The 25628-nt window shown below is 35.4% G+C and overlaps 1 protein-coding gene across 2 annotated transcripts in view; it reads right to left on the bottom strand.

The window, feature by feature from the left end:
- LOC150077938 (uncharacterized) overlaps positions 1–25628 on the bottom strand; it is a 635130-nt gene that overhangs the window by 84184 nt on the left and 525318 nt on the right. For both annotated transcript variants that reach the window (XM_090384667.1, XM_090384666.1), the window contains 2 exons: positions 24606–24844; positions 10886–11575 (listed from right to left, as the gene is read on the bottom strand). In XM_090384667.1, coding sequence (XP_090240793.1) covers positions 10886–11575; positions 24606–24844 — 929 coding nt within the window. The remainder of the gene's footprint in view (positions 1–10885; positions 11576–24605; positions 24845–25628) is intronic.

A 25628-nucleotide genomic window follows, 5' to 3' on the forward strand; every position in this document is an offset into this window, starting at 1 on the left:
TTACATATTGGCACCGGAAAAGAAAACCAGAAAAAAAAAAAAAAAAAAAAATTAGAAAGTGCAAGGTTACAAATGCCAATGAACCATTGCTTCAAATGGTTCACTATACAGTCAGTCCTTGTATAGCACGATAGTTGTGTTCCTAGAAACCCTCGTGCAATATAAATAACAGGCCCTACGGGAAAAATAGGGTTAGGTGCCGACCACCCAAGATTGAACACACATTGGTAACCAAAACATTACCAAACACAATAAATAATTGTAATAAAATACTTACGTATTTATAACGATTAAAATACGTAATAAAAAATAATATTATAATTTTTATAATATTTTTTATTATTATATTATGTTTTATTATAATATAATAAATAATAATAAATATGTATGTATTTTTTACGAATAAAATACATATTTTATTACGACTATTACATAATAAAATATTGCTAATGCTTTTGCTTCTATCGTAAGCAAACTTTTGTTTGATTTTCTATACAAACAGATCACAGCCATTCCATCTCTTCCAATTCTTTGTTCCTTAATCTAATGGATTTTAATTACCCTTTGAGTTGTTCCTGCTATGAAAGTTGTTTTTATTTTCTCTGCATTCTTTGTAATTCTCGGCGTTGCCTCATTTAGGTCTGTAGCACATGCAATATCACATGGTCTTTCATTTCGCTCAAAGCGTGTCACAGTTTCATATTTTTTCGCTATTGACAGTGGCGGACTGGCCATAAGCCTTACAGGGGAAACCCCGGTGGCTGGTGTGATTTTGGCCATAAACGCTAAGTGTGAGGACACTACAAATTTTCCCGGGTAAGAATTTTTGACCCAATCCATCTCTGTTTATCAATATTGCTTTTTTTTTTCTGTCTGAATCTGCAGTGTCTTCACCAGGATGCTTCCTTTATACACCTTTTAAGTATTTTACTCATTTTTAGGGAATAAAGCCCAATTACAAAACAAGGAGGCACGCTTGATACACATAAACAAAGCTGCGTGCGTGTAGCAACTGAATAAACAATACCGTAAAGGAAGAGATACACTATTAACACCTCACATTTCACTAAAGCACATTTCTAGGGGTTACTACCATAAAACAATAAAAACAATTTCCAGTTGCGTTTCTGCTAGTGGAATCTGTTATAAACTGGTAGTAAACTCGATCTAATTGCATTCGCGATAATACCGATAACTGGAATTTTACGTTATTATGGTGAAATGTGTTTCCCCTTCACTGATATAAAACAGATAAATACATTTTCAGAATCTCGTCTTCATTCCTATCGTGTTGCGTTCAGTTGGGGTGATTCCGCGTTCGACTGCCATTTCTTGTAAACACAAAGGCAAATCGTGCATAAGCGAATTCGGTTCGTGTTATATAAGATATCGTTTCCCTATTTATAAATCATGTATTATCGAATTCGTGTAATGTAAACACGTGTTATATGAGGACTGACTGTACAAAGAAGTGCTGGATTTTCAACAGACGGTCTGATCTTGAAGGCCCAAAAGGAAAATCTTGCTAAACAATTTGGACACTATAATTTTGTATGTAACAATGGCTGGCTGGACTGATTTCAAAACGAAATACAAACTTATTAATACAAATAATATGGAGGTATATGCAGGCAACCCCCATATAACACGATATTCCTATAACATGGTCTGAGATAAAATCTCGTATAACACAAGGGATGAGAGGCAGTGAACCTTCTTGTTCTGTCTCATGCCTGCAAGGATGCCAGGCATGAGACATAAAAAATAAATTTTCAGAAACTTCTCTTCGTTGCTATTTACGTATTGTAATGATGAAGGGAAAGTAACCAAAAAAAAGTGCAAGTGCTGGCAACACCAGGGAACAAAACAAAACTGATTTAGAAATGAAAATGATTAAGTTATGAAGTAGGACACAGTTTGTCAACTATTGCAAAGGAATTAGATCTCGTTGCTTCAACAGTGAATACTATTTTAAAGGATAGTGTGTTATACGAGCACTGTCAAAGGATCAAAGCCCTTAAGATCAACAGTGATCACAAAACAGCATTCGGGTTCTATATCGAAGATGGAACAGCTGTTAATAATATGGATGGAAAATCAGATTCAGAAGCGAGTACCCCTGAGTCTAATATCATTCAAGCAAAAGCAACAAGTATTTATAAAGATATTAAGGATGAGTATGGCTTGTTTGTTTTTGTTATTTAGGAGCATTAGCAACTAAGGCCATATTGCTCCGGGATATTCGGTGGTCATTCCCTTGACCTTTCTGCATCCTCCGTATTTGGTGGTGACGGGCTCGAACCCCAGTCTAATCAAGAAGCGTTTGCTACGCACTGCCACTCCTTCCCACCTGGCTACGGAGGCGCCTGATAAGTACGGCAAACCCCAACCCAAGTTTGTGGCAAGCAACGAGTGGTTTAATAGGTTCATGTATCGTGCTGCTTTCCACTAAGTTAAAATATGCGGTGAAGTCGCCAGTGCCGATTCTGCAGCTGCAGAGAAATTGTGATGTGTTCGGAAAAATTATTGATGAAGGCAGCTATTCAATGCAGCAAATTTTGATGAGACTGCTCTGTATTGGAAAAAAAAAATGCCGGATCTAACAAATGTTGCCAAAGAGAAAAATACATACGATGCCAGGTTTCAAGGTGTCAAAAGATAAGGCCACTCTTCCTTGGGGCTAATGCAGTGGGAGATTACAGATTAAAACCACTGCTTGTGTACCATTCTGGAAATCCTTGTGCATTTAAGGGCATCGATAAAGCCACCCTACCCGTGCATTTCCGATCGAACCCGAGAGCATGGATAACAATGTCTCTCTTTGAGGATTGGTTTAAATGCTGCTTCATTCCCAAGGTTGAAGAGTATTGTAAAGACAACATTCCTTTCAAGATTTTGCTTCTATTAGATAATGCTCCAGGCCATCCAACAATCTAGATGATTTCAATTCAAACGTGAGAGTCATATTTCTACCGCCAAACACTACTTCACTCATCCAACCTATGGATCAGGGTGTTATTGTGAACTTAAAAGCATACTATTTATGCACATTTGCTCAGGCATTGTCTGCAGTAGACGATGAGAAAAATTTTACATTAAGAGGCTTTTGGAAGAAAATATGCCCATGGCATGTAAAAGGCTTGGAAGGATTTGGAAAATACGAATCATATAAAGAGGTTACAGAAAAGATTGTAAATGTTGCAGAGCTACTTCAGTTGGAGGTTGATGCCAAAGATGCGGAGGAGTAAATAGAGGAAGAAGAGAAGGAATTATCTAACAAAAAATTTATTGACTTGCAGGCAGCGATAGTGAAAGAAGAAAATGCCGATGAAGCTCAAGATGAACCAAATGAAAAGCCGAGACGCTTCATCACCAGAGAGATGGCAATGGCGAGGTTTGAGAAGATGGATCCTGACATCAAAGGATTCTTAAAAGTCAACAGAGGGATGAATGCTTGCTTGCTACAAAGAAATCTACGATGAAAAGAAAAAAAAAAAAAAAGTCACCATCCAGTCATCCATTAATATGTTCTTTCGTAAGGTTGAGTGGACAACCTCTTCTAAATCTCCACAGCGATGTACGGATCAGCTGAAGACGTCGATTCGGGCAACGATGCTCGAGAGGTAAAACTTACTGAAGTTAAGCCTGTCTCCTCTTCTTTTTTTTTGTAATTTTTCCTGCGCATGACATAAAAAATTGAATAAATACAATAAATAATTATATTTACATGTTCATCGAACATTTCTTTTTTGATTCAATCAATTCGGCGAGCACAGTTGCGAGTGCTACACAAGCATGGGGGAAATTCTGACTTATGTAGCGTTCCGTGGAATGCAACCCTTACGTAAGTCGCTGAGTTCCTGTACTAACCCTGGAGACTGCCAAAAAATATAAACACATTATTATGTATTTATTCTTTCTCAGTAATAGATGTTCTTGGTCAACAGGGAGGGGGAACAATCTTAGAAATAAGTGTGCTATTTTGGTTATCATAGATTGGCTACTCATATAATAACACTTGGAGTGCAGTATCCAGGTATGGAGTCTGCAATTTTCAGTTGCAGACTGCATACAGCACTCCAAGTGCACATACTGGAGATGTGCAAATGTATCTCCATTTCACAAACGGGATCAAAGGGTGACATAATTACAGACCTGTCAGCTTAACTTCAGTTGCAGGGAAAATAATGGAGTCTATGGCTAAAGATGTAATGCAGGATCATCTAGGATGAAGGAATGCCCTTATACTGCAATCAGAGCATGGATTTGCTTAGGGGCAACCTTGTCTAACCTACCTGACTGGATATTACAATGCAGTAACAAAGATATAAAAGTTGCAAAAAATAATTTTGATATCATATACTTTGGATTTCAGGAAAGTTTTTGACTGTTGCATATAAAAGACTGTTGTACAAATTGGAGCAGAGTGGCATTAAGAACAAGTTACTGCTCTGAACGAAGTGAGAGGAGACAGAGTGGTAATGAATGAACACTGCTGTTAATGGACTAATGATATTAGCATTGTTTCCCCCCAGTTGTTGTTATTTGGTTTTTAGGAGCATTACAAACTAAGGCCATATTGCTCCGGAAATATGCAGTGGTCATTTCCTGACCTTTCCGCACCCTCCATATTTGGTGGTGACAGACTCGAACCCCGGTCTAATCAAGAAGCGTGTGCTATGCACTGCTGCTCCTTCCCACCTGGCTACGGAGGCACCCCCCCCCCACCCAAGTGTCAAGTGATGGGTTTGCTGTTGTTTTCTCTATTTATTAATGATACTGATGAAGGAACACCAGGCTTAATGTCTAAGTTTGCAGATGATATAAAGGTTGACAAGGTTGTTAATGACAATAAACAGTGTAAGCTGCTGCTGCACAAAATCTAAACAAATTAGGCTGGGGAGAGGGGTGGAGAAACGGCAGTGGAAGCTTAACATTGACAAATGCAAGGCCCTGCACGAATAGCAGTAATTCCAGGTTAATGTACCAACTGTGTGGAACTACTCTCAGGGCACAAGAAAATGAAAAAGATCTGGGGGTAATTCTGGAGTTGGATATGAAGATAATTATGAAGAAATGCACAGGCTGCCAGAACAGCTCATAGGATTTTGTCAATGATACACAGAAACTTTGCTAGCAGGGAGAAGGAAGTGATTATTCCGATGTATAAGGCACTGATTAGGCTACACCGTGAGTACTGCTTACAGGTGTGGAGGGCCCATTTTAAGAAGGATGTAGATCTTCTAGAACAGGTACAGGAAGGGCAACAAGGTTGATGAAGGGAATGAAAGGTTAGTCTTACCAAGCCTTCAGTTCTGCAAACTTTAGCAACTGTAGACTAGACATCTGTGAGGTTATCTGATTGAGGTCTTTAAGGCTTTGAATCAATTGAGCAAGCTCAATATTGATGGCATTGTTCCTCTTGCCGAGACTACACACATGAGGGGGCACAAATTCAAATTGAGGAAGGATAGTTTTGGAGATTTGCCTTCAGCCAAGGGATGGTTGATTATTGGAACAAATTAACCTCTGCCTGTTTCATGGAAGTAATTAGTCAGGTGATATGGGAGGTTTGTTTTTTTTTTCACTTGCTTTTTTGCATCTGCTATTACTACCAATAATAATACAAATATTTAGCTCCCTCGTGCATTTTGTTTGCAACTGGTGAATACGCTCAAGAAAGGTCAGCTTTCTGCAATATATGTAGGGTAAATCACAGATGACTGTTTAATATTGGGATAGGTATGATCCTAGGTGTGAAGCTTGCAACTAATCGTTTTGACAAGAATTAACCACATTTGAGTGAGACTGTTTATTACTGCCAAATGGTTAATGATTACTTTGTGCCAAGTTAGTCATAAGATTCTCTGTCTTATATGATCATATATACAGAACATTAGATTTATGAACTTGATGAGCCAAAATTTCTTGTCCATAATATCATAAACTTTAACTATATAAAATGTTGAACCCATGCCATACTGTTACAATCTTAACTGCTTTGGCCTAAGGTAGTTGAGATGTCACTCCAAGTGGCTTCAATATCCAGATACATTGTTTTGCAGTGTTTTATCTACTGTCACCAACATATCAGTGCACATGCTCATTCCTCTGAATTTCATACTCTCTGTTAAGTGAAAGGAAATTCATTTAGGATTCCCTGTCACTTAACAGAGAGTATGAAATTCAGAAATTCCTGAAATTCTAAATCTCTAATTGAGTGTTTCCATAGCATTATGTCCATACTACATCTTACTGACAATGAGTAGCTTCTGATAATTTAGAAACTAATCATTATCAGTGACCAATACACCAATCACTGAATTACCTGAAGGTATACTAACCAACTTGCATTATTAGAAGAAACACGAGTTTCCATTAAATCTTTAAAAAGACATACAGCATCAATCAGAAAAGCTGCTTCCATTTGAATTTCATATATTTTTAATATATTTAATGTGTGGGCTGAGAGGTGGCAAATGAAGTTTAACTCTGACAAATGTAAAGTACTACACATGGGAAACAGCAACCCCAGAGCAACGTATCAACTCTGTGGTACTACACTGACAGTGGTAGAGAATGAAAGGGACCTGGGGGTGGTTGTGCAGGCAAATATGAAGTTCTCTGAGCAGTGCAGACGGGCTGCAAGAGTAGCTAATGGAGTATTGTCAATGATATATAGGAATTTTTCGAGCAGGGATAAGGAGGTGATTATTCCCTTATATAAGGCAATGGTCAGGCCACACCTAGAGTACCATATACAGGTCTGGAGGCCTCATTTCAAGAAGGATGTAGAGCTGCTGGAACGAGTACAGAGAAGAGCAACAAGATTAGTGAATGGAACAAAGGGGTGCTCTTATGAAGAAAGGCTTAAGTTTTGAAAATTACAGTGTCTGGAGACTAGGCACCAGCGAGGTGATCTGATAGAGGTGTATAAAGCATTGAATGGTTTGAGCATGCTCAATGCTGATGGGATTCTTCCTCTCGCTCAGAATAATCACCTGAGAGGGCATAAATTCAAATTGAGGAAAGCCGTGCGGAAATTTGCCTTTAGCCAGCGGGTGGTTGGCTGGTGGAACAGACCTCCATCCCTTGTTGTGGAAGTTGATAGCCTAAATAAGTTTAAAGCTCAGCTGGACAGATATTTTGAACGAACAGAGGGGTGAAGTGGAAGTGGGGTTTTTTTTTTTTTTTTTTTTTGGCTGATGCTGCATAAGCTTGCTTTTTTGCATCAAATGCCTCTACTAATGCTAAATGCTAGTGTACAGAAATCTGTAAAATATCCATATTACATCTGGCTATGATACATGCATCAATTAAAAGGAATCTGATAGAATCAGGTTCCTTTTAATGTTTCTTATAAGATTCAAATGCACCAAAACCTCAATAAATATGCCAGAGGCGTTAGTCTTTTTGCAGTCTACTTCTCTGATTTTATTAAGGAAATCCTGCATACACCAAGGGTGGCCAACTTGATTTACTTTTTTTCTTCAAAATGTGCCGTGATCTACCATCTCAAGAATTTCATTGCACATGGTTAAAAAAAGTTAACTCATATTGAAAAATCTTGTTTATAAATTTTAAAATTTAATACAATTCAGAATTCTTATTTTAAATTCATACGCATTTCAATTTTTAATTTATGTGAAGTTTGTGTCTTCATGTTATCTGCCAAGCTGTCAAAATCGGGGATATACTGTGATAAGGCCAACAGCAAAGAATCTTCTGTATATAAGTCCATAAGAGTAGAGCGATTCGTCTTTGTTTGTTTCAAATACAAAAAGGCCGATCCACATAGAAATGTGGAACCAAAACAAGAATTTAAAAGTTCACTGCAATTTTTTTTTATATTTGGGTACTTTTCTTGGCAAACGTATTTCCAAAAGTCTTTTTCTGATGAGCCGGCTTTTAGGAAGATATAGTTTCGCAATGTAATAATTTCATTTTCAAGTAATATTTTCTCCATGTGAAAAATCTCAGCGATTTTTTCTGCAATTTGTTTCGTATCTAAGTCGATATTAAATGGATAAAAATATATCGAACAATGTCTTCAATTGTTTTAAAATCACCGAATCTGGTTTTAACATCATCCACAACTTTCTCACTATTACATTCAAAAACAGGATATTTTTGCAAATGACCTTGCATATTTGCAAAATGATCAAATTCTTTTTCTTTTAGATCCTTAGCCACTGCCAAAAACTGATATTTATATGCATAAATACTACTAATCATGTCACCTGCAGTTTTTTTTTCTTGTAATTCCAAATTCAGATTACTTAATTTACTGGTAAAATCTGCCAAAAAAAAAAAAAAAAAAAAGGCAGATTAAAAAACTACTCCCCACCTTGCAGCTGCTGATAATCACCTCCCCTTTGATCAACAAATTTTTTAATTTCATTCAGCAAATTTCAAAAACTCTGTAGAAACTTACTCCGACTCAGCTACCTCACATTTGTGTGTAATATCAGATCTGGTCCATTTTCATCGAGTTGCAGTTTGAAAAGTCTCCTTTGAAGAGATTGTCCTCTGATGGAATTCGTGTATTAATCTTTTGCTGGGTAACACTTGTTCATGGATGATACAGTAGTAACTCAAAATATCTGGGAATTCATCATCCTTTTGGCACAATGCGATGAATCTGTTAAGATGCCCTGCCATTGCTTTAGCTCCATCTGTTGTTATTGATACGAGCTTAAATAGTGGTAATTTAATTTTTTTTCAATAAAATTTTTGAATGCGTTAAATATATCAAGACCTCTAGTTCTTTCTTTTAATGAAATCCAGACGAATAAAAATGAGCAATTGAGCTGTAGATTCATCCAGTTGTAAAGAAAAGGATACGCAATTAGCAATATGAGCACGTAATTGTTCGCTCACATTTTTTACTCATTTTTTCGTTGCATCGCATCACAGTATTTCGAGATAATTGCAGATCTTGAAGAGCACTTTTAATTTCATTTTTGTTCTTAAAATTTTCAAAAAAAGCATCTGTTATTTCTAAAAATGCATCTTTGATGAATTGACCATCAAAAATCAGTTTGCATTTTTTCAGGATTGAAAATGATGCAACAGTTACTGCTTGAGACTGTAAATTAGGTGTCACGAAGAAATTTTGTTGTGTGAATAATCTGGATTTAAATTCTTTTAATTTATTTTTTCTAAGATCACTATTAGGCAGAAAATACGATTGGCATTTACCCAGAGTGCGTTGAAGTGCTTTCTAAATTTACTTTTTTGGGTATAGCCACGGAAGCATTGCAAATCAAACAACATTTTTCTTTTATCATTACAAAAAATATTCTAGTTCCCACTCTTGATGAAAATGACACGTTTTACTCTTTTTCGTAGTATTCATTTTAAATCAAATTAATATATAAGTACTGTCCAGTTATTAATATTAAGTAAGCTAAATAAGAATTTGACACATACACTATGCTCTCCACAATGAACTACGTGAATTTTCACCAGAAAAGCCTAGCGGCTGCACAGCAACAAGACTAGTCATGTGGTTCAATGGATTTTGTAATAATCGTATGCAGTGGGGCACTTAATAATAATAAAATATTTAGATTTTGACTAATCTATTATTATTATTATTAGCCATATAGTGCAAGGAAGCCTGAGGCTTTTGCTGCAACAAGTAAAAAGAAAAACTTTCAGAATTACCCCGAGAGAGAAAAAAAAAAAGTCAGAAGTAGAAGGGAATCACCAAGAAAGAGAAGAATGATGATATCCAGCTCAGGATTCTGGTGTGCCAAACCCATACTCACTAGATGTGAGGCCCTGGAGATCTTTTATATATATATATATATATATATATATATATATATATTAAAATTTGCCGTGATCAACAAAATTTAAAGCTGCAAACGACTTGTTGGCCACCCTCGCACTAGACATACAGACAAGATCCATTTTTACCTGCATGGTTATATAAACAAGCAGAATCTGCAATACAGGCCCCAGAAAATCCTGGAAAATGCATACTATGGTTCATTGTTTCTGACTTAGGAATCATTAGTCCCATTTCCTCACCAATATAATGACATCTGAATACTATCAGGAGGTTACTATATTTGTTTCTACAGGGCATGGGTTTTCACAGTTTAAGAAATCACTGTTCTAACATGGAGCTTGACTGCAGAAATAGATTTATCTGAAATACATAAGTAGAAACAATCCAAGCACAGTTGAAGTGAAAGAAGAAATGCTATCCATTGCCAACAAAATCACCGATGACAGCAACATACAGAACATTGCTACCAATTTGCAATGTTCGCTACAAATGATCTGGAATGCAACTGAATGTTTTCTACTGACATATTATTCTTCTCTCTAGTTTGTACTAATTAATACCAAAATAATTCTTGTATATTAGTATATTGAAAAATATATGCTATTTAAACTGATTTGCTATTCAGATCAACCGTGTATTTATTCCATATATGGTAATTTTAGCATTAACTTATTAACCCACTACCATGTACATGGGGGAGATTCTTTTAACCCCACAAACTCTTTAATGCCAAAAGACATATTTAACCAACTGAATAATACTTCAGAGGACAGATTCTCCATGGATTGTGTATTAACAATATAAGAATTCTTTTGCAATTTTAAAATTCACAACGTAAACCCCATGAATTTTCATATAGATGCAGCAGGCTAAACTCAGTTTTTCCTATGACAGAATATATCTGACCACTTCATAATTATGAATCGTATAAACCAATTTTCTATTACAGGATAATATTGGAAAACAAGATTAGCAAAAATGCACTAATTCTGAGATTGAAAACAGAAACACAGCATCCCCAAATTAATTTATTAAAATATGAAATAGATCTTTAAAAATAAAAAAAAAAAACAAATGCAACTTTACCTGTCCTCGCCTCCACTGTTCTTGAAAAAGGCGCAAATTATTTACATTATGCGGATCATGAAGCAGAAGCAATCTGCCATTACAAAACCATGAATGTGGTATGTCTGGATACAGTAATTTGCCTTCAGCCAGCGTACAGATGCGTATAGGAGAGGGATCACGGCCACTATGAGACTGTGGATAACGGCGAGTAAAATGAAGAAGCTGCTTTTCAGGATTTTTTTCATTTCTTCCAAGTTTCTGCTCTATAACACACAGAATGACATCATCTAAACTGTCAACAAGGCTTTTTCGTGAAATAGTCTGTTCACCATTCTTGAAACATCCTTTACCCGATGGTTTAATCAATAAATCTCGAAGTGTTGCAAAACCCTCATTTTTATCACCACTTCCCCATTGTATTTCTTCTGAACATTCATTATCAAACATTAAAATTTTCTCATCATTAGATTTCTTTTCCTTTTGTTTACCAGATGAATTTAATGCAATGTCAGCTAACCAACGGAGTGCAGAACTACCAATCTCAGAATTGTATCCTTTCCTTTCTTCTTCATTCTGCTTGATAAGATTAGAAACTCCATTTACTGAGCTCTTTCCAGAAGCAGATTCTTTAAGGGATTCAGAATATCCATTCACACGAACCGCATCCTTATTTACAGTGAAGCGTTTTGTTACCGCACTCATCAGTTGCTAAAATGAGAAAAACAAAATAAAATAAAAATTTTTCTATTTATAAAAATAAAATATATATGAAATGTAAATTATTCATAGGGATTACATTTTTAGAAATGTATTAACAGTCCTGTCCCACATTCAAGGTTAAAAGTTGCAATATAACTTTTGGAAATTTCCTAATTCCATATTTCACTTGCTTATATGAACAGCCTGAAGAGAAACCAAGCATTGTAAATGATATAGAAACTAAAGAAGAAATATGCATATGACAGAATAAAGAAAAATGCCTCACAAACAACTTTAGTTATACGTGCTGGTTAAATGGTTTATATCATATCATATATATATTTTTTTCCCAAGTGGTTTGTAAACTATTATTCTTATTGTAATTGTTCTCAAATACGTGCTTATCTTGCACAAGCTGCAAAGATAAAGCAGTAGGTAGTTTCCGCCCATATTTCATGCCTGGCTATACAGCAAGTGGAAGGTGAAATTAGGTAAGTACTTAGGATGGCAATAGCCACTCCTGCTCTCATATTGCACTAACAGCTTAGAGTGTTAAAAAGATTTAAGGGGAAGGATAGCAAATAGAATATGATTGCAGAAAAAACATTAGGTGCAAGTTACCGTTCGTATTAGTAATGGCCCTGGATTAGGTAGGTATTTGCCATTTGGTAAGGGTTATCTTTGTCTCTGTGTATCCAGAATTTTTTATATGTCTACTTTTAATTTTGAAATGACCAATTATAATAGCCTCACTAGCCTTAAGAGCTCAATTTTTTGTAATTTAAAATATTATCAGCCATCGATTTTACGTTCTGAATAGCATTTACCATAATCGTCTTATTCGCTTTACAAACTAAATTTTAACTTTTAACAAATATTAACCATTAATTTTATGTTCTAAATAGTTTTTACTATAATAGTCTCCCTAGCATTAAGAACTCAATTTTTATTAAAATCTAAAATTTAAGATATTCACTTTATAACTAAAGTTCTTTTTTTTTTTTAATAATAGACTTACTAGTTTTAAGAACTCCATATTTATTTTAATACAATTTACTTTCTGAATAGTTTTTATCAATTTTAAAAACTTGAAGCTTGTAAATTTAAAGATTTACAAGCTTTAAGAATTCATTTTAATTTATCAATATTAACTATCAAATTTGCTTCGAGTATTCTCACTAGCTTTAAGGATTCAATTTTATATATATGTTAAATTTAAAGTTTAAAAAAATTAACCATTATACTTACTTTCTGAGTCATTTTACCATTAAATAGGCTCACTGGCCTTAATAACTGAATTTTAAATTTAAAACTAACAATTCAACTTACATTTATAAAGGTTTTACATAAGCATTAAAAATGAGAAATTATTAGGTAACTGGAAGATATAAGTTAAACGGTATCTCTTCAGGATGCCACACCATTTCACTATTTCAGCATGTACTGAAATAGTACATATATGCTGCCATTAACATTTCAGTAGTTTCCTGTCCATTTTTTTCATCTTTTTATTAAATTTAAATATTAGTTTTAGGGCCAAAAGTTTACAAACGTGGATTAACTTTATGTACAGGAAATTGTGGCATCTATGTTAGGTTATCTATTGTTTAAAGTTATTGACAGTTTTAAGCCAAAGGCCTATTATCATGTAATCTTACCGCAAGGACTTCTCATCCACCTTGAGGAGCACGAACCACAAAATGAGAAAGATTGTTAGTTTGCCGCCCTGGTCAAGGGCAAAGGTGGTAACGGTTCTCTGCAAAGATGTTCGCATAATAGCCAAACAAAAAAAAAAAAAAAAATTTTTAAGACAATTAATTACTAGTTACAAAAAGTAATAAGCCACCCGAAGCTGCCTTAATGTATAAAAGAGGGTGTTCTCTTTTATACAACTAAAGGTATTGTATAGTCCATGTAAGCAAAGATTAATTTTATTTACAAAAACATATACACCATATACAAAATGGTTCTGTCTGAGTTTGCTAATCTACCCATATTGTGTCATTTTAATTACTTTAAGTTTTTATCTATGAACCTGTATGGAATATTGTTTTTCATCAGCTTACCTTTTAAAATTCTGAGTGCTTCCATTTTAAGTTTACTGTTATTGCAGATTCTGATTATTCTTATGGCCTGTGAGGTAATTATGTTTCTTTAAATTTTAATAGGCATGTTTGAACTCCAATGGCTAAGGTGTATTGTTTCGAAATTATATTCTTGTCTTCTATCGTAGATTCTTATTTCTATCTGGTTAACAGCCTTAATATTGATATTTAGATCTAGAAATGTTACCTTAGTGTTATCTCTGTTTTTGTTAAGGTTAGATCATTGGGATAGATATCTTTTTTGACCTCTTATAAGTTGCTGTCAAAATAAATCATGTCGTCAATGTATCTGTGTCTTAATTTTGTGATAATTCTTTTTGTTATATTCCCTCTCGTAGTGGTGTAGGAAAAGGTTCACTGCTAGAACTGAGAATTTTGATACCATTGGGACACCCATTACTTGTTTATACATGTTTTGCCATCGTGTATGTTATTATTGAATAAGCAGAACTCTGTATATACTGCCCATTGGCTGTCTTTTATTTTTAATTGTTCCTCATGCTCTCTATAGTATGTGTCAAGTATTATTTTGAGTTTGTCTAACGGAATTGCTGTAAATAGATTAGAGAAATCGTTTCTATTTTAGTTGTGCTTTAGTGTTCTTTTATATTTGGCATTACTATTTATAATCCAAGTTTCTTCAATGTTTGTGTATATTTGTTTTAATATTTTTTTGAATTTATTGGCTATGACACTGGTGTAGCAATTTCTTCCAGTTGTAATAAATCTGAAGCTAACTGGTTTTTTTATGGAATTTGGGTATCATATATAAGAATGGAATCTTAGTATTGTCTATTCTAACTTTTGCTCTTTTATGTAATGTTAATATCTTGTTTAATGTGCTTCTCATATTATTACTGATTTTTTTTGTATGTGTTGCTTATAGTTACTTCATTTTTTAGTGTTTCGGCATAGAATTTTTTACATACAATCGCAAAGTTGTTGGTGGCTTTATCCACACTAGTAATTATAAATTTGTTTTGTAATTCTCTAATTTTGCTATTTATGTCTGCATAATTAATTTTTGCTGTTTGTTCAATGCTTTTGATAAGGTTTTGTGCTGTCATCCAGTACATTTCTAATCCAACCATTGAAATCTTCGATTGGTATTTCATATTTAATGAATAGTTTGTAACTAAACTGTAATAGGTCGGCGTATACTTTTTTTTTTTTTTTTTTTTACTTTATTACAATTATTTTTGTAGCTGGGCCTATATTTAAATCCCTGTTTCATTAGGTTCCTTAAATCTTTATCTTCTTTTATTTCTAAATCACCTGTGAGGACATGTTGATAGTCTGTATTCATAAATTTTTTGTATCTGGAATTGTTGCAGTAACAGTTTTGTTGTTTCTAGTTCTTTTGCTATGGTTTTATAATTGCAGATCTTTAATCCAATAGGAGATTGGAGGTTATATCTAGGAATAATGACAATCCTCTGTTTCAGTAGTGGTAATAAGTTTTGGTATTTTTTGAAAATATTTTATCTTTATCTTTATTACAATAATATAATTATAAAAATTACATTTCATAATACACATAACACAAATTATATATATACAGTATATAATTTTATTCTTTATATAGAGTTACTACATAAACATCAATTATAGATCAACACAAAATTAAGATACTGTATACCTTTTTATAATGAAATAAACATATAAATTAAATAATAATAATAAGTTTAAGTAACTTAAACTTAAATTACATGGCACCCCTGGAATGTTGTTGCGGCACCCCGGACGAAAACCATTGTTCTAAGCTGTTAGTGCAATACGAAAGCTGGAGTGGCTACTGCCATCCTAAGTACTTACCTAATTTCACCTTCCACATGAAATACGGGCGGAACTACCCACACTTAGAAATGTCACACACACACACACACACACTAAACCCTCGCTAATCCGGTGCGGTGTAATTGGGTGGAGACATCATCCAGATTAGTGAAGCAAAAGATAGCCCTAAAAGACAAACAAACTTAAATATCACTGTAGGGCTTTTATTTAAAAACTATAAAAAGACAATACATTTATCCATTGATAGATGGATAAATGTATTCTTTTTATACATTTATCAGGTGGCGCTGGCATCACATGCCAATGCTTGTTATTTGGTTTTTAGGGGCATTAGCAACTAAGGCCATATTGCTCTGTGAATATGCGGTGGTCATTCCCTGACCTTTCCGCACCCTTCGTATATTGGTGGTGATGGACTCTAACCCCGGTCTAATCAAGAAGCGTGTGCTCCGCACTGCTGCTCCTATCCACCTGGCTACGGAGGCGCGATGCCAATGCCACTTGATCGTTGCAGTAAATACCACTTAAATACACTTCTTCCGGCAACACTTCTTTTGCTTTTTTAATGTCTATCTATTTGATCTTTTATCACTTCCTACATTGAATTTTAAAACTAATGTCTTTATATATTCTTTTTTGCTTTTTAATATCTGACACGGCCTGTTGGTCAATACCAAATTCTTCAGCAACTTTTTTTTCCCAGGAACACCATTTTCAAGTGTTCTATCACTTTGAGCTTATTAATCATAGTTACACCAAAGTAAAGTAGTTTCTTTTTATTTCACTTCACAGGGCTTTGAACAAACAATTGCAAAAGTGGGCATGCAAGATGACACGTTCAACAGAATTGATCACCTCAACAAATGCTAGATGCTGATTAACGTGGTGTAAGGAGTGCAAATCCTGGACTGCAGAGCAGTGGAAAACAGTCGTATGGACAGACGAGTCGAGGTTCGCACTCTACCAGTCTGATGGCCGTTCCTGAGTGTGGTGAATGTCAGGGGAATCAAGTTCCTTCCTGGTTGTATTCTCCCAACAATGAAGTTTGGTGTAGGCAGTGTCATTTGGGTTTTTTTTTTTTTTTTTTTTTTTTTTTTTTAGGAGCATTAGCAACTAAGGCCATATTGCTCCGGGGATATGCAGTGGTCATGACCTTTCCGCATCCTCCGTATTTGGTGGTCATGGGCTCAAACCCCGTTCTAATCAAGAAGCATGTGCTACGCACTGCTGCTCCTGCTCACCTGGCAGTGTCATGGTATGGGGCTCCTTTCATGGTTTGGCTTGGGCCCATTAGTCTTTACCAACAAAACCATGAATGCTGTGCACTACCAGGACAACCTGGACAATTATGCACTTCCAACATGATGGCAATACTTCGGGAAAGGCCCATACCTATATCAGCAAGACAACATGGCATGCCATACAGCTTGGGTCGCAACAGAGTAGTTTGAGGATATGGGTGTGTAAAATTTGGATTGGCCTGATCTGAACCCTATCAAGCATCTTTAGGATGTAGTTGATTGTCAAGTATGTGCACGTTGAGATCGCCCAAAGAACAAGGCCAAACTGGTGGCTGCGTTAAAGGCCGAGTGGAGGTAAAGATCACCCGACATTTATAAAAAGCTGGTTGAGAGTATGCCGCGAAGATTGAAGGCTGTCATAAAAGCAAAAAGGTTTCAGCACAAAATATTAAACAACACAATAAAGGCTTTTTTTTGTTTAAAAGCAGGTGTCTGGATATTAATGGTAGGGCAGTGTATATATGTATAAAGAAGTATGCAAACGAAGCGATATAAGCAATAACATCCGTCCAACTCAGAATCAACAATGATACTGAACAACACGCAAGACAATGCAGTGAATCACAGAGTAGTAACAATGTGCAATGTATGTTCTGCCTCTCTCTGTGTAGTCAATCAGCACACAGTAAGAGTTACTCATCTGCCTTCCTAAATCCTGTGTGCCTTTCAAGGTTCTCAACTGCAAACAGAATTTTCATATTTCGATCTGGATTAACTGCAACCAGATTAGCGAGGGACTAATATATAAATATACAATCCCATTGCCAAGGATCAGACAATTACAGCCTTGACAGAATCCAATCCCAGACTTCTCCAAACAAGTAATAAAACTTATATTGGATTGCAAAGGTTCCCAAATTGTGGATGTCTCCTTTTAACCAGATTGTTTATGTAAGGGCTCCATGTGCCAATACTGCAAATGTCTCAGGAATCTACTCCTACTAGAGTGGTCCTGAACCCCCCCTCCCACAGAGAGAGAGAGATCTTGTTGACCAACGAAGTGAAAGTAGAGTTCCCATCACCTCATTAGATCCTCCTTTACGGGCTCAAAACATATTAATACTCTTTCAGTCCAATGATGATTGTATTAAATTTATAAAGAATTTACTACACCAACATGGCACTTTTTTTTTTTTTTTTTTTTTTTTAGTGTAGATATATACTGGATAATCCTTAAAGTCTTACCCACCCCAGCACTTCTTTCAATAGATTTTATTCAACAATTGTAATATCACTTATTTTACAGGACTAATTCCTCTTTACCTTTATCCTCCTGGCAAAACCTGCTTGCATCTGTTAAGATAATAGCTAAGTACTTATCAACCCACCTGACATGGTTAGGATTCCATTAATCCACTACTTCTACCAATCAAATGGTCTATCTGATTTACTGTTTTCTATCTTGAATTAAAGTATATACTCCATGTATTTGTTTTTAGCAATCCTGCCAGTGATTTTTCATATGCAGCTTTTGCTTATGTTTTCCCATTTATTATTATTATTATTTTTTTTTTTTTTTTACAGATGTGAAGATGTCAAATGATTCACTGTGTAAGCTCTAAAACTACCTATCGTACGCGCATGTGTGTGTGTGATTCCCTCAAAACTATCTGGGAAAAATCTGTTAAACATTTTCCATAATGTGTTCATATCCCACAGCATATAACTGTCTCTAAAATTAACACAGACCAAGATATGCCTTAATCCAATATAGTCTTGCTCCCTTTCCTTTTGAAATCTGAAGCCCTCCTTTCATTTGTCAACAACCACTAAATATGGAAACTTTGCAAGGCTTTAGATGCAAAATACAAAATCATCTTCAAAAAGGACATTAGAAAAAATTTCAAAAACTTCTATAAAAAGTCCTTTAGCAGAATTTGCAGAAGTCAAGTCAATTGAATGCTGCAAAGAAATGAATTACAAATGTCATAGTGAACCAAAGAAGTTGGGCAGTTAGAAAAACAGGGATCAGGAGGGTGGAAAAATATCTTAGTACTTAGAGGTCTAAAAACAAGAGAGAAAAAAAAAAAAAAATCACAGCCACATTAAACCCCCCTGATGTACACAGATGACATCAATCTCTACACGGAAATCGAAAAACAACTCCATCAACTACTCCAGATCACCAAAGAATTCAGCAATGATAGCAAGATGGAATTCGGTCTAGACAAAAGCAAGACCCACAGACTGAACCAGAAAAAATTAGCTGGATGAAACTACCAGCTGCAGACTGGTAAAGAGATCGACGCTATGACAGGGAGAAACCTACAAATACATTGGGATGATGCAGGCTCAGCAGTCAGAGCACAAGGAAATCAAAATCAAGCCCTGCCTGATTGAAAATTACTATCAGAGACACAGAAGCCTGCTGAAAGTACAGCTGAATGGAGGGAACACAGTTAAAGCCATAAACACCAAAGAAGTCCCACCGCTAACTGGACTAACACTGAGCTGGAAGATATCATGAGAAAGACAAGGACAATGTTGACCAAGAGCTGCCAACACCACCTGAAGTCAGCCGTGGAGAGACTAACAATAGTTCAGGAAGTGGAAGGGGCCTGATAAACCTCAGTGAGCAACAGAAAAAACAGTGATAGCTAACCTGATGGATTACTTACAGAAACACACAGCAGCATTCTACCAGGCCATAAGGAAGGTAGACAAGTGGTATACCCCCACTCAACCTAAGCGAGGAGTTCCCTCCCACCTAGATGGCACAAACAAAGCAACAAACATGGGCAAAGAAGACACTTCAATGACATCCATCAAGGTCACATTGATAAAATTGCTTCGAACGCATGGCTCACGAGCAGAACTCTCTTCCCCGAGACTGAAGGATTCATCCTTATCATCCAAGACAAGGTAATCAACACCAGAAACCATAGAAAATACATCGCCAAGGATTCTGGAGTGTCTGATGACACATGTCGACAATGCACCTGGCCTCAGAAACGATCCACACATTACTGTAGGATGCAAGGTAATGCAGATGGAGTACACTTGTAGACTCAGCCAGGATAACACATCAGAAGCTAGAAAGGAAATACCAGCTGATCAAAGAAATTGTACTGTACTACAAGTACGAACCCCAGGCAGTATTAGAGATCCCAACCCACAAGCTATACAGGGACTGCACCATGATAATGGGCAAGATAATACCACACAACAGACTGGACATAACCCTTGTGGACAAGAAGGAAAAGGCTACCTACCTAATTGACACAGCAGTACCCAACACTGTCAACTTCCAGAAAACCCACAAGAAAAAAATCAGGAAGTATACAAACCTAAGACAGGAGATCAAAGGGATGTGGTACATGCAACAAGTAATGACCATCCTGATCATCATGTCAACCACCAATATGGTGCCAAAGACCTTACACATAACAGCCTAGAAGTAATAGGTCCCACAACAAACACCTACAAGGAACTCCAGAAAGGCGCAATCCTAAACACCTGTAGGATAGTTAGTTCTCTGACCAACCGTAACATGAAACAACAATGTGGTTGAACCTCCAATCAGAGAGAAATAATAATAATAATAATATATATATATATATATATATATATATATACAGGCAACTCTTGGTTTATGAACGAGTTCCGTTCCAAGACGTTGTTCGTTATGTGTATCTTGTATTTTTGAGCTTTTACAATATGTATTGTGTACATTAGCAGCCATTTTAAAGCATTAAAACCATGTACTAAACATCAAATGGTCTATACAATACATTTTATTATAATGTATATGTGCATTATGGTTTATCATATATGATATGTAATGTAAAATAAAATAAGAAAAGAATGAAAAAACAAGATATCTTACTTGTTAATTTTAATTAAAAACAAAGAGTTACAAAATAGAAATAAAGAAAATTAGTACAGTACTAACATAATATATGTACTTTATATACATAAAAGGTAAACTGCAGCCACTATCAACCCACTGCAGAACGGAGGCCTCCTCAACAATTCATGCCGAGGGAAATGGACCAGTCTGCCACACTGGTCCAGTGCAGGTTGGCATATCGACGCTATTTAGCAGTCAAGGGCTTGAATCACAGTCTACTCAAGGAGCGTGTGCTACTGCTTTCCCGCTCCTGACTGTTACTGTTATTTGGTTTTTAGGAGCATTAGCAACTAAGGCCATATTGCTCCAGGGATATGCGGTGGTCATTCCCCGACCTTTCTGCATCCTCATTATTTGGTGGTCACGGGCTTGAACCCCGGTCTAATCAAGAAGTGTGTGCCACGCACTGCTGCTCCTGTCCACCTGGCTATGGAGGTGCCCCCGCTCCTGACACTGGGCTACCGAGGCCTTCTGTATATACATATGTACTGTATTCAACTTTTACTCGTCAACATCTTCATCACAGTTCAGTATTTTCCACTTAAGTGACACTAGGTGCAGATGACATAGATGGAAGGGCATCTGATAATGAAGAAATAATGATGAAGCTGGGTTTCCACTTTTTTTGAAATATGTTTTTATAGAAGATTGCACATTTAGTTTCTTTTTTCCTTCAAAAATCTCATTAAATGCTAGACAGTAATAAATGTCTCTTTTCACTTTTGCAATTCTAACCATATTTGCATCTTCTTCAAAGATTGCCACCCCTCAGAAATTGATTTAAAAGCTGCAGCCATTTTCTCCAACAAGAAAACATTCTATGCAGCGTGACGTAAACCACTGGCTAGATTAGTTTTATTAACCTAGAACAGTTCAGTATAATTATCATATAATTTTCTGATAATTACTGTAATAAATACATTTTTTAAAACAATTATGTTCACTATATGTTTGGCATTTCATTTTATAAGGAATTCTCCTATCTATTGGCAACTTGAAGAAATTTTGAATGAATTGTGACGTTAGTTATAGCGAATGTTTGTAAATCGAATGTTCGTAACCGAGAGTTGCCTGTATATATACACAAAACAAATAACATGAAAAATCAGAAATGAATATACAGTTTGAATTCCACTTTTATTAATAAATATTATAATATGGATTTCAAATGTGAAGGGAACCCTCTATTCATATTTGCCCCCTTTTAACATTAATTTAATGCACATAACGTATTAGTGACCTCTTCACGATTTTGATTCTGTACAGACACACATCTATTCTTTAGCCTACGTTAAATTTACTTTCTAAACATAAAATTGTTTATTTATATTTATTATTTTTTTATTACAAGCATTTAATGTACAGGGTAATCCTTGATTTAGTTAGCAACAACATTTGGCAGCATGAATCAGTAATGGGTGGGTGGGGGTGAGGGTACTGATTCCAATAGCTTACAGATATATTACTAGGTGGCACGCTGCAGGAAAAGTTTAGTCGCCTTTGGTTATTCCTTAGCATATCCAAGGTCTTGCATGTCTCAATAAAATCTGGTCTTTTCCCCTCTTCCCTAAAACCCTACATACCTCCAGACTCTTTCTGGAAATGGTTGTAAAGAATTGCTATGTGGCTCTGCTTCAGCATATGAGACTGACATCCATGTCCTTGAAAGCTGACTTTAGCATCAGATTTAATCCTGCTTTGCTAAAGACCCCAACATGGGCTTTCTATATAATTGTTGTTTAACGTGGCAACATTAATTCTGCCAGTTGGGAGAGAATTTTTGTCAGCTATTACTTAAGAATAGAGAAAACACATCATTTGCAGTTGGAACAGATTTTTTTTTTTTAAAATCAAATTTACTGTTTACAAGAAAACTAGATGTGGAGAGTTTCTGATAACAAAAACTAAGTGTGGGAAAATATAAACTTGGTAATGGAGAATTGGAACATGAAAATGACAACAATAATATTTTCTTAAATGTAGCAAAAAAAAAAAAAGTATTTCTAGTTACTGCTAAACCTGCAAAACAGCAGTTGCAAGTTTCTTGCTACTGATCAGGGTTGGAGTGAATCTGGACTATGCTAAGAAAGATAGCAGATGGCTTTTGCAGCAGTACCTTGTTGGTCATCAGTACTTACATATTCCACCAAAAATACTTTTATTTTCTAGATTCCCCATCCAATCATGCTACTAAATCCACTGACATCACCTCAAGTGATGATACAGCATTACAATTACTTATACAGAACACTGGCCATTGCTAGCACTTTTGGTCAACCCGACACGACATTGACCCATGCCACAATGTCATGGTTGTCGATCGGTCCCGCCATTACCGATGCCGTGCTTGGTTAGAGTCGTTGCACATCACGTGCTCTAATACTTTGGTCAACAGAAGCAGTGACATGTCGTGTACACTCTATTATTGAGGCAACCATTTCCATGACTAACAAATGTTGGCAACATTCACATACGTCACAATCACAGGCTTCAACTTCAAACAGTTGGTTGTTACATCACGCAGTTTACTGTGCATTACTGGCACTACACGCTCCGTTCCTAAACTTTCATATTCAACCGATGAAGGTTACCATAATAACCGAAAGCTTTTTTGTATTGTATGTATTTAATATATTCTGTTTTACTATTTAACATTAAACCCATCATTTATTTTATTTTACTTTCCCATTTTTGCTTGGTGCTACATAATAGATTATACAGAATGAATCCCAAGCACACAGGCCTCTTTACCTACAATTACTTATACAATGCTAATACACATTTGAGAATGCATTGGCATAAGCAGACTGTATAATGCATTTGGCTATTAAAATGGTAAAATGGCTAAACCAGTTAGACAACTCATTTAGACAGCCTGGTCCTGGTAGCTAGTGCCATGCATTTTGGTAGTGAGCTAACAAATGAATTTGCAAAAAAAACAACACTGGTGTTTCTAATAATGCAATAGTCTCCTCACCTCACTGAAACTTCCAATGTTGTGAATACTAACCTTCCAGTTTGGCTTCTTTGAGTCAGATGTTCTTGGGTGACAGAATCTAGTCTAATTCAATCAACAAGTTCATATATTATCAGGAAGATTCCACGCTTTTTTGTTTTTTGTTTCCATCATCTTTGAACCAATCTTCCTGTCTTGCAGTTTCTTAACTCATGACTTAGTATAATGTCTGATGTAAAGCAGAATTTCCTGTTTGTTTCTTTTTATTTCAGTTATTTCATTGCCATCTTTCTACTTCCATCTCTTATACTATCCTTCCCACCATCCCAGCCAAATAACTATTTTCTTCTTACCATCTATCCTGGTAAGTAATCAGTGAAAGATTGGCCTTTCCACTAAGCTTGTTATCTACAAACACAATTTCTAGATGTTGCTTCACGGTTAAAACCTCTTGTAGAAGTTGTCAGCTGACTCTCCTAGTACTTCTGGCAACATTGTGCAGAATTTAGCAAATCTTTCCATCATATTTAGAGGCATTTATATATAATGTTTTCATTTTCACAAATTTGCAAAATCCCATGAAGAAAGTCACCCCACAAAGCAGGGTCAAAAATGGTGAGCTTAACAAGTGTTTCCCTTAGCATGAAACCACCTGCCAAGCCACACATTTTCTGAAAGCTTGCTTCTCAAAGGGTTAATACAAAATGGCGTACACAGAATAAACTCTCCTTAAAAGTGCTCTTGCTACTAGAATAGCAACAGGAAGTGCATTCAGCCATACAATTATGTGGACAGTAATGGACATTTCATGAAAAAGTCTAGTATATGCCTAGCTGACAACTAGCTATGGAAGCTTTACAACAGATGTTCCGATTTGTTGTAAGAATCTTAGTAATATTATCAGAGCGGCACTCAAGAGATGAAGAATTTAATAAAACAAGCTGGAAAACATAATTACACTTCCCCATATTCAGTATAATAATTTTATTGTATAAAAAGATGCCAAATCTTAGTAATTGTTTTTACTTGCCTTACAAATACCATTTGAGAAGTTTTTGGCTTTAGGTTCCTCCACTTCCCTTGGAATGCATTTACAATAGGCAGGAATTTTCCACTTCTCTCTAATGTTATGAAGAATTTGTGCAACATCATAAAGAGCTGAGCCGGCAATAATTTGTGTCATCATCAATTTATCTTGTTGATGTGGCTGCTTAGTTGTACAAAACAGCCATTGAAATTCATCTCTGTCTTTTGGTGGATTCTCTTCTTCTACAAAAGAATTACAGTGGAAATATTACTTCAATAGTACTGAAATATTAAAAACATATGAAAACGAAACCCAAAACTAAAAAATTGTCTTTCTACAAAACTGTTATTAAAGTTGCAGATAGACTGACATTCGCAGAACTACAAAGATATGTGAACTCCAATGCTGCATCAATTAGTATCATAAAGTCAGAATCCTTAGAAACAATATTTTAAATTTAATCCGAAAATTAAAACTTAAAGTAACAATCAAAGCTAGTTTGCTTATGTAAATTATTTAGATATTTTAAAACATACCATGACACAATGTAAGCCTTAAAATATGGAATAAACTAAAAATTAAACATAGTTTAAGTATGAAACTATCATATTGTAAGAATTAAGCAAAATCTTGACCTTTCTTAATGCATGCTATTGTTACTTCTGTAATTAGCCATGTAAGGAATAGTGTCAAATTACTGTAAACAATACATATTTTTATTTATTTATTTTTTACTTTATAATCCATGGAGATCAACAATATTATTCAGGTAATACTATGGTATCTATAACTCTTGTTTTATAAAGATATTGTTCCACTACACTTTATACTCATGTTTCCCCACACTTCACAAATAACATTAATGTGTTGTGGTTTTGCATATAACTACTGGATGGCTGTTAGTGCTGCTTGTTCTTGATGATAAGAGTTCTTAATTATGGAGTGTGGTGGTGGGTGAAATAGCTTCTTTCATTGCCACGAGTGCTTTTCAACGTATAGGTAATTTCTGAATGCTATTTTAACTAT

Source organism: Mastigoproctus giganteus, chromosome 11, assembly GCF_048544385.1.
Source record: "Mastigoproctus giganteus isolate SK-2022 chromosome 11, ASM4854438v1, whole genome shotgun sequence".
Taxonomy (NCBI): domain Eukaryota; kingdom Metazoa; phylum Arthropoda; class Arachnida; order Uropygi; family Thelyphonidae; genus Mastigoproctus; species Mastigoproctus giganteus.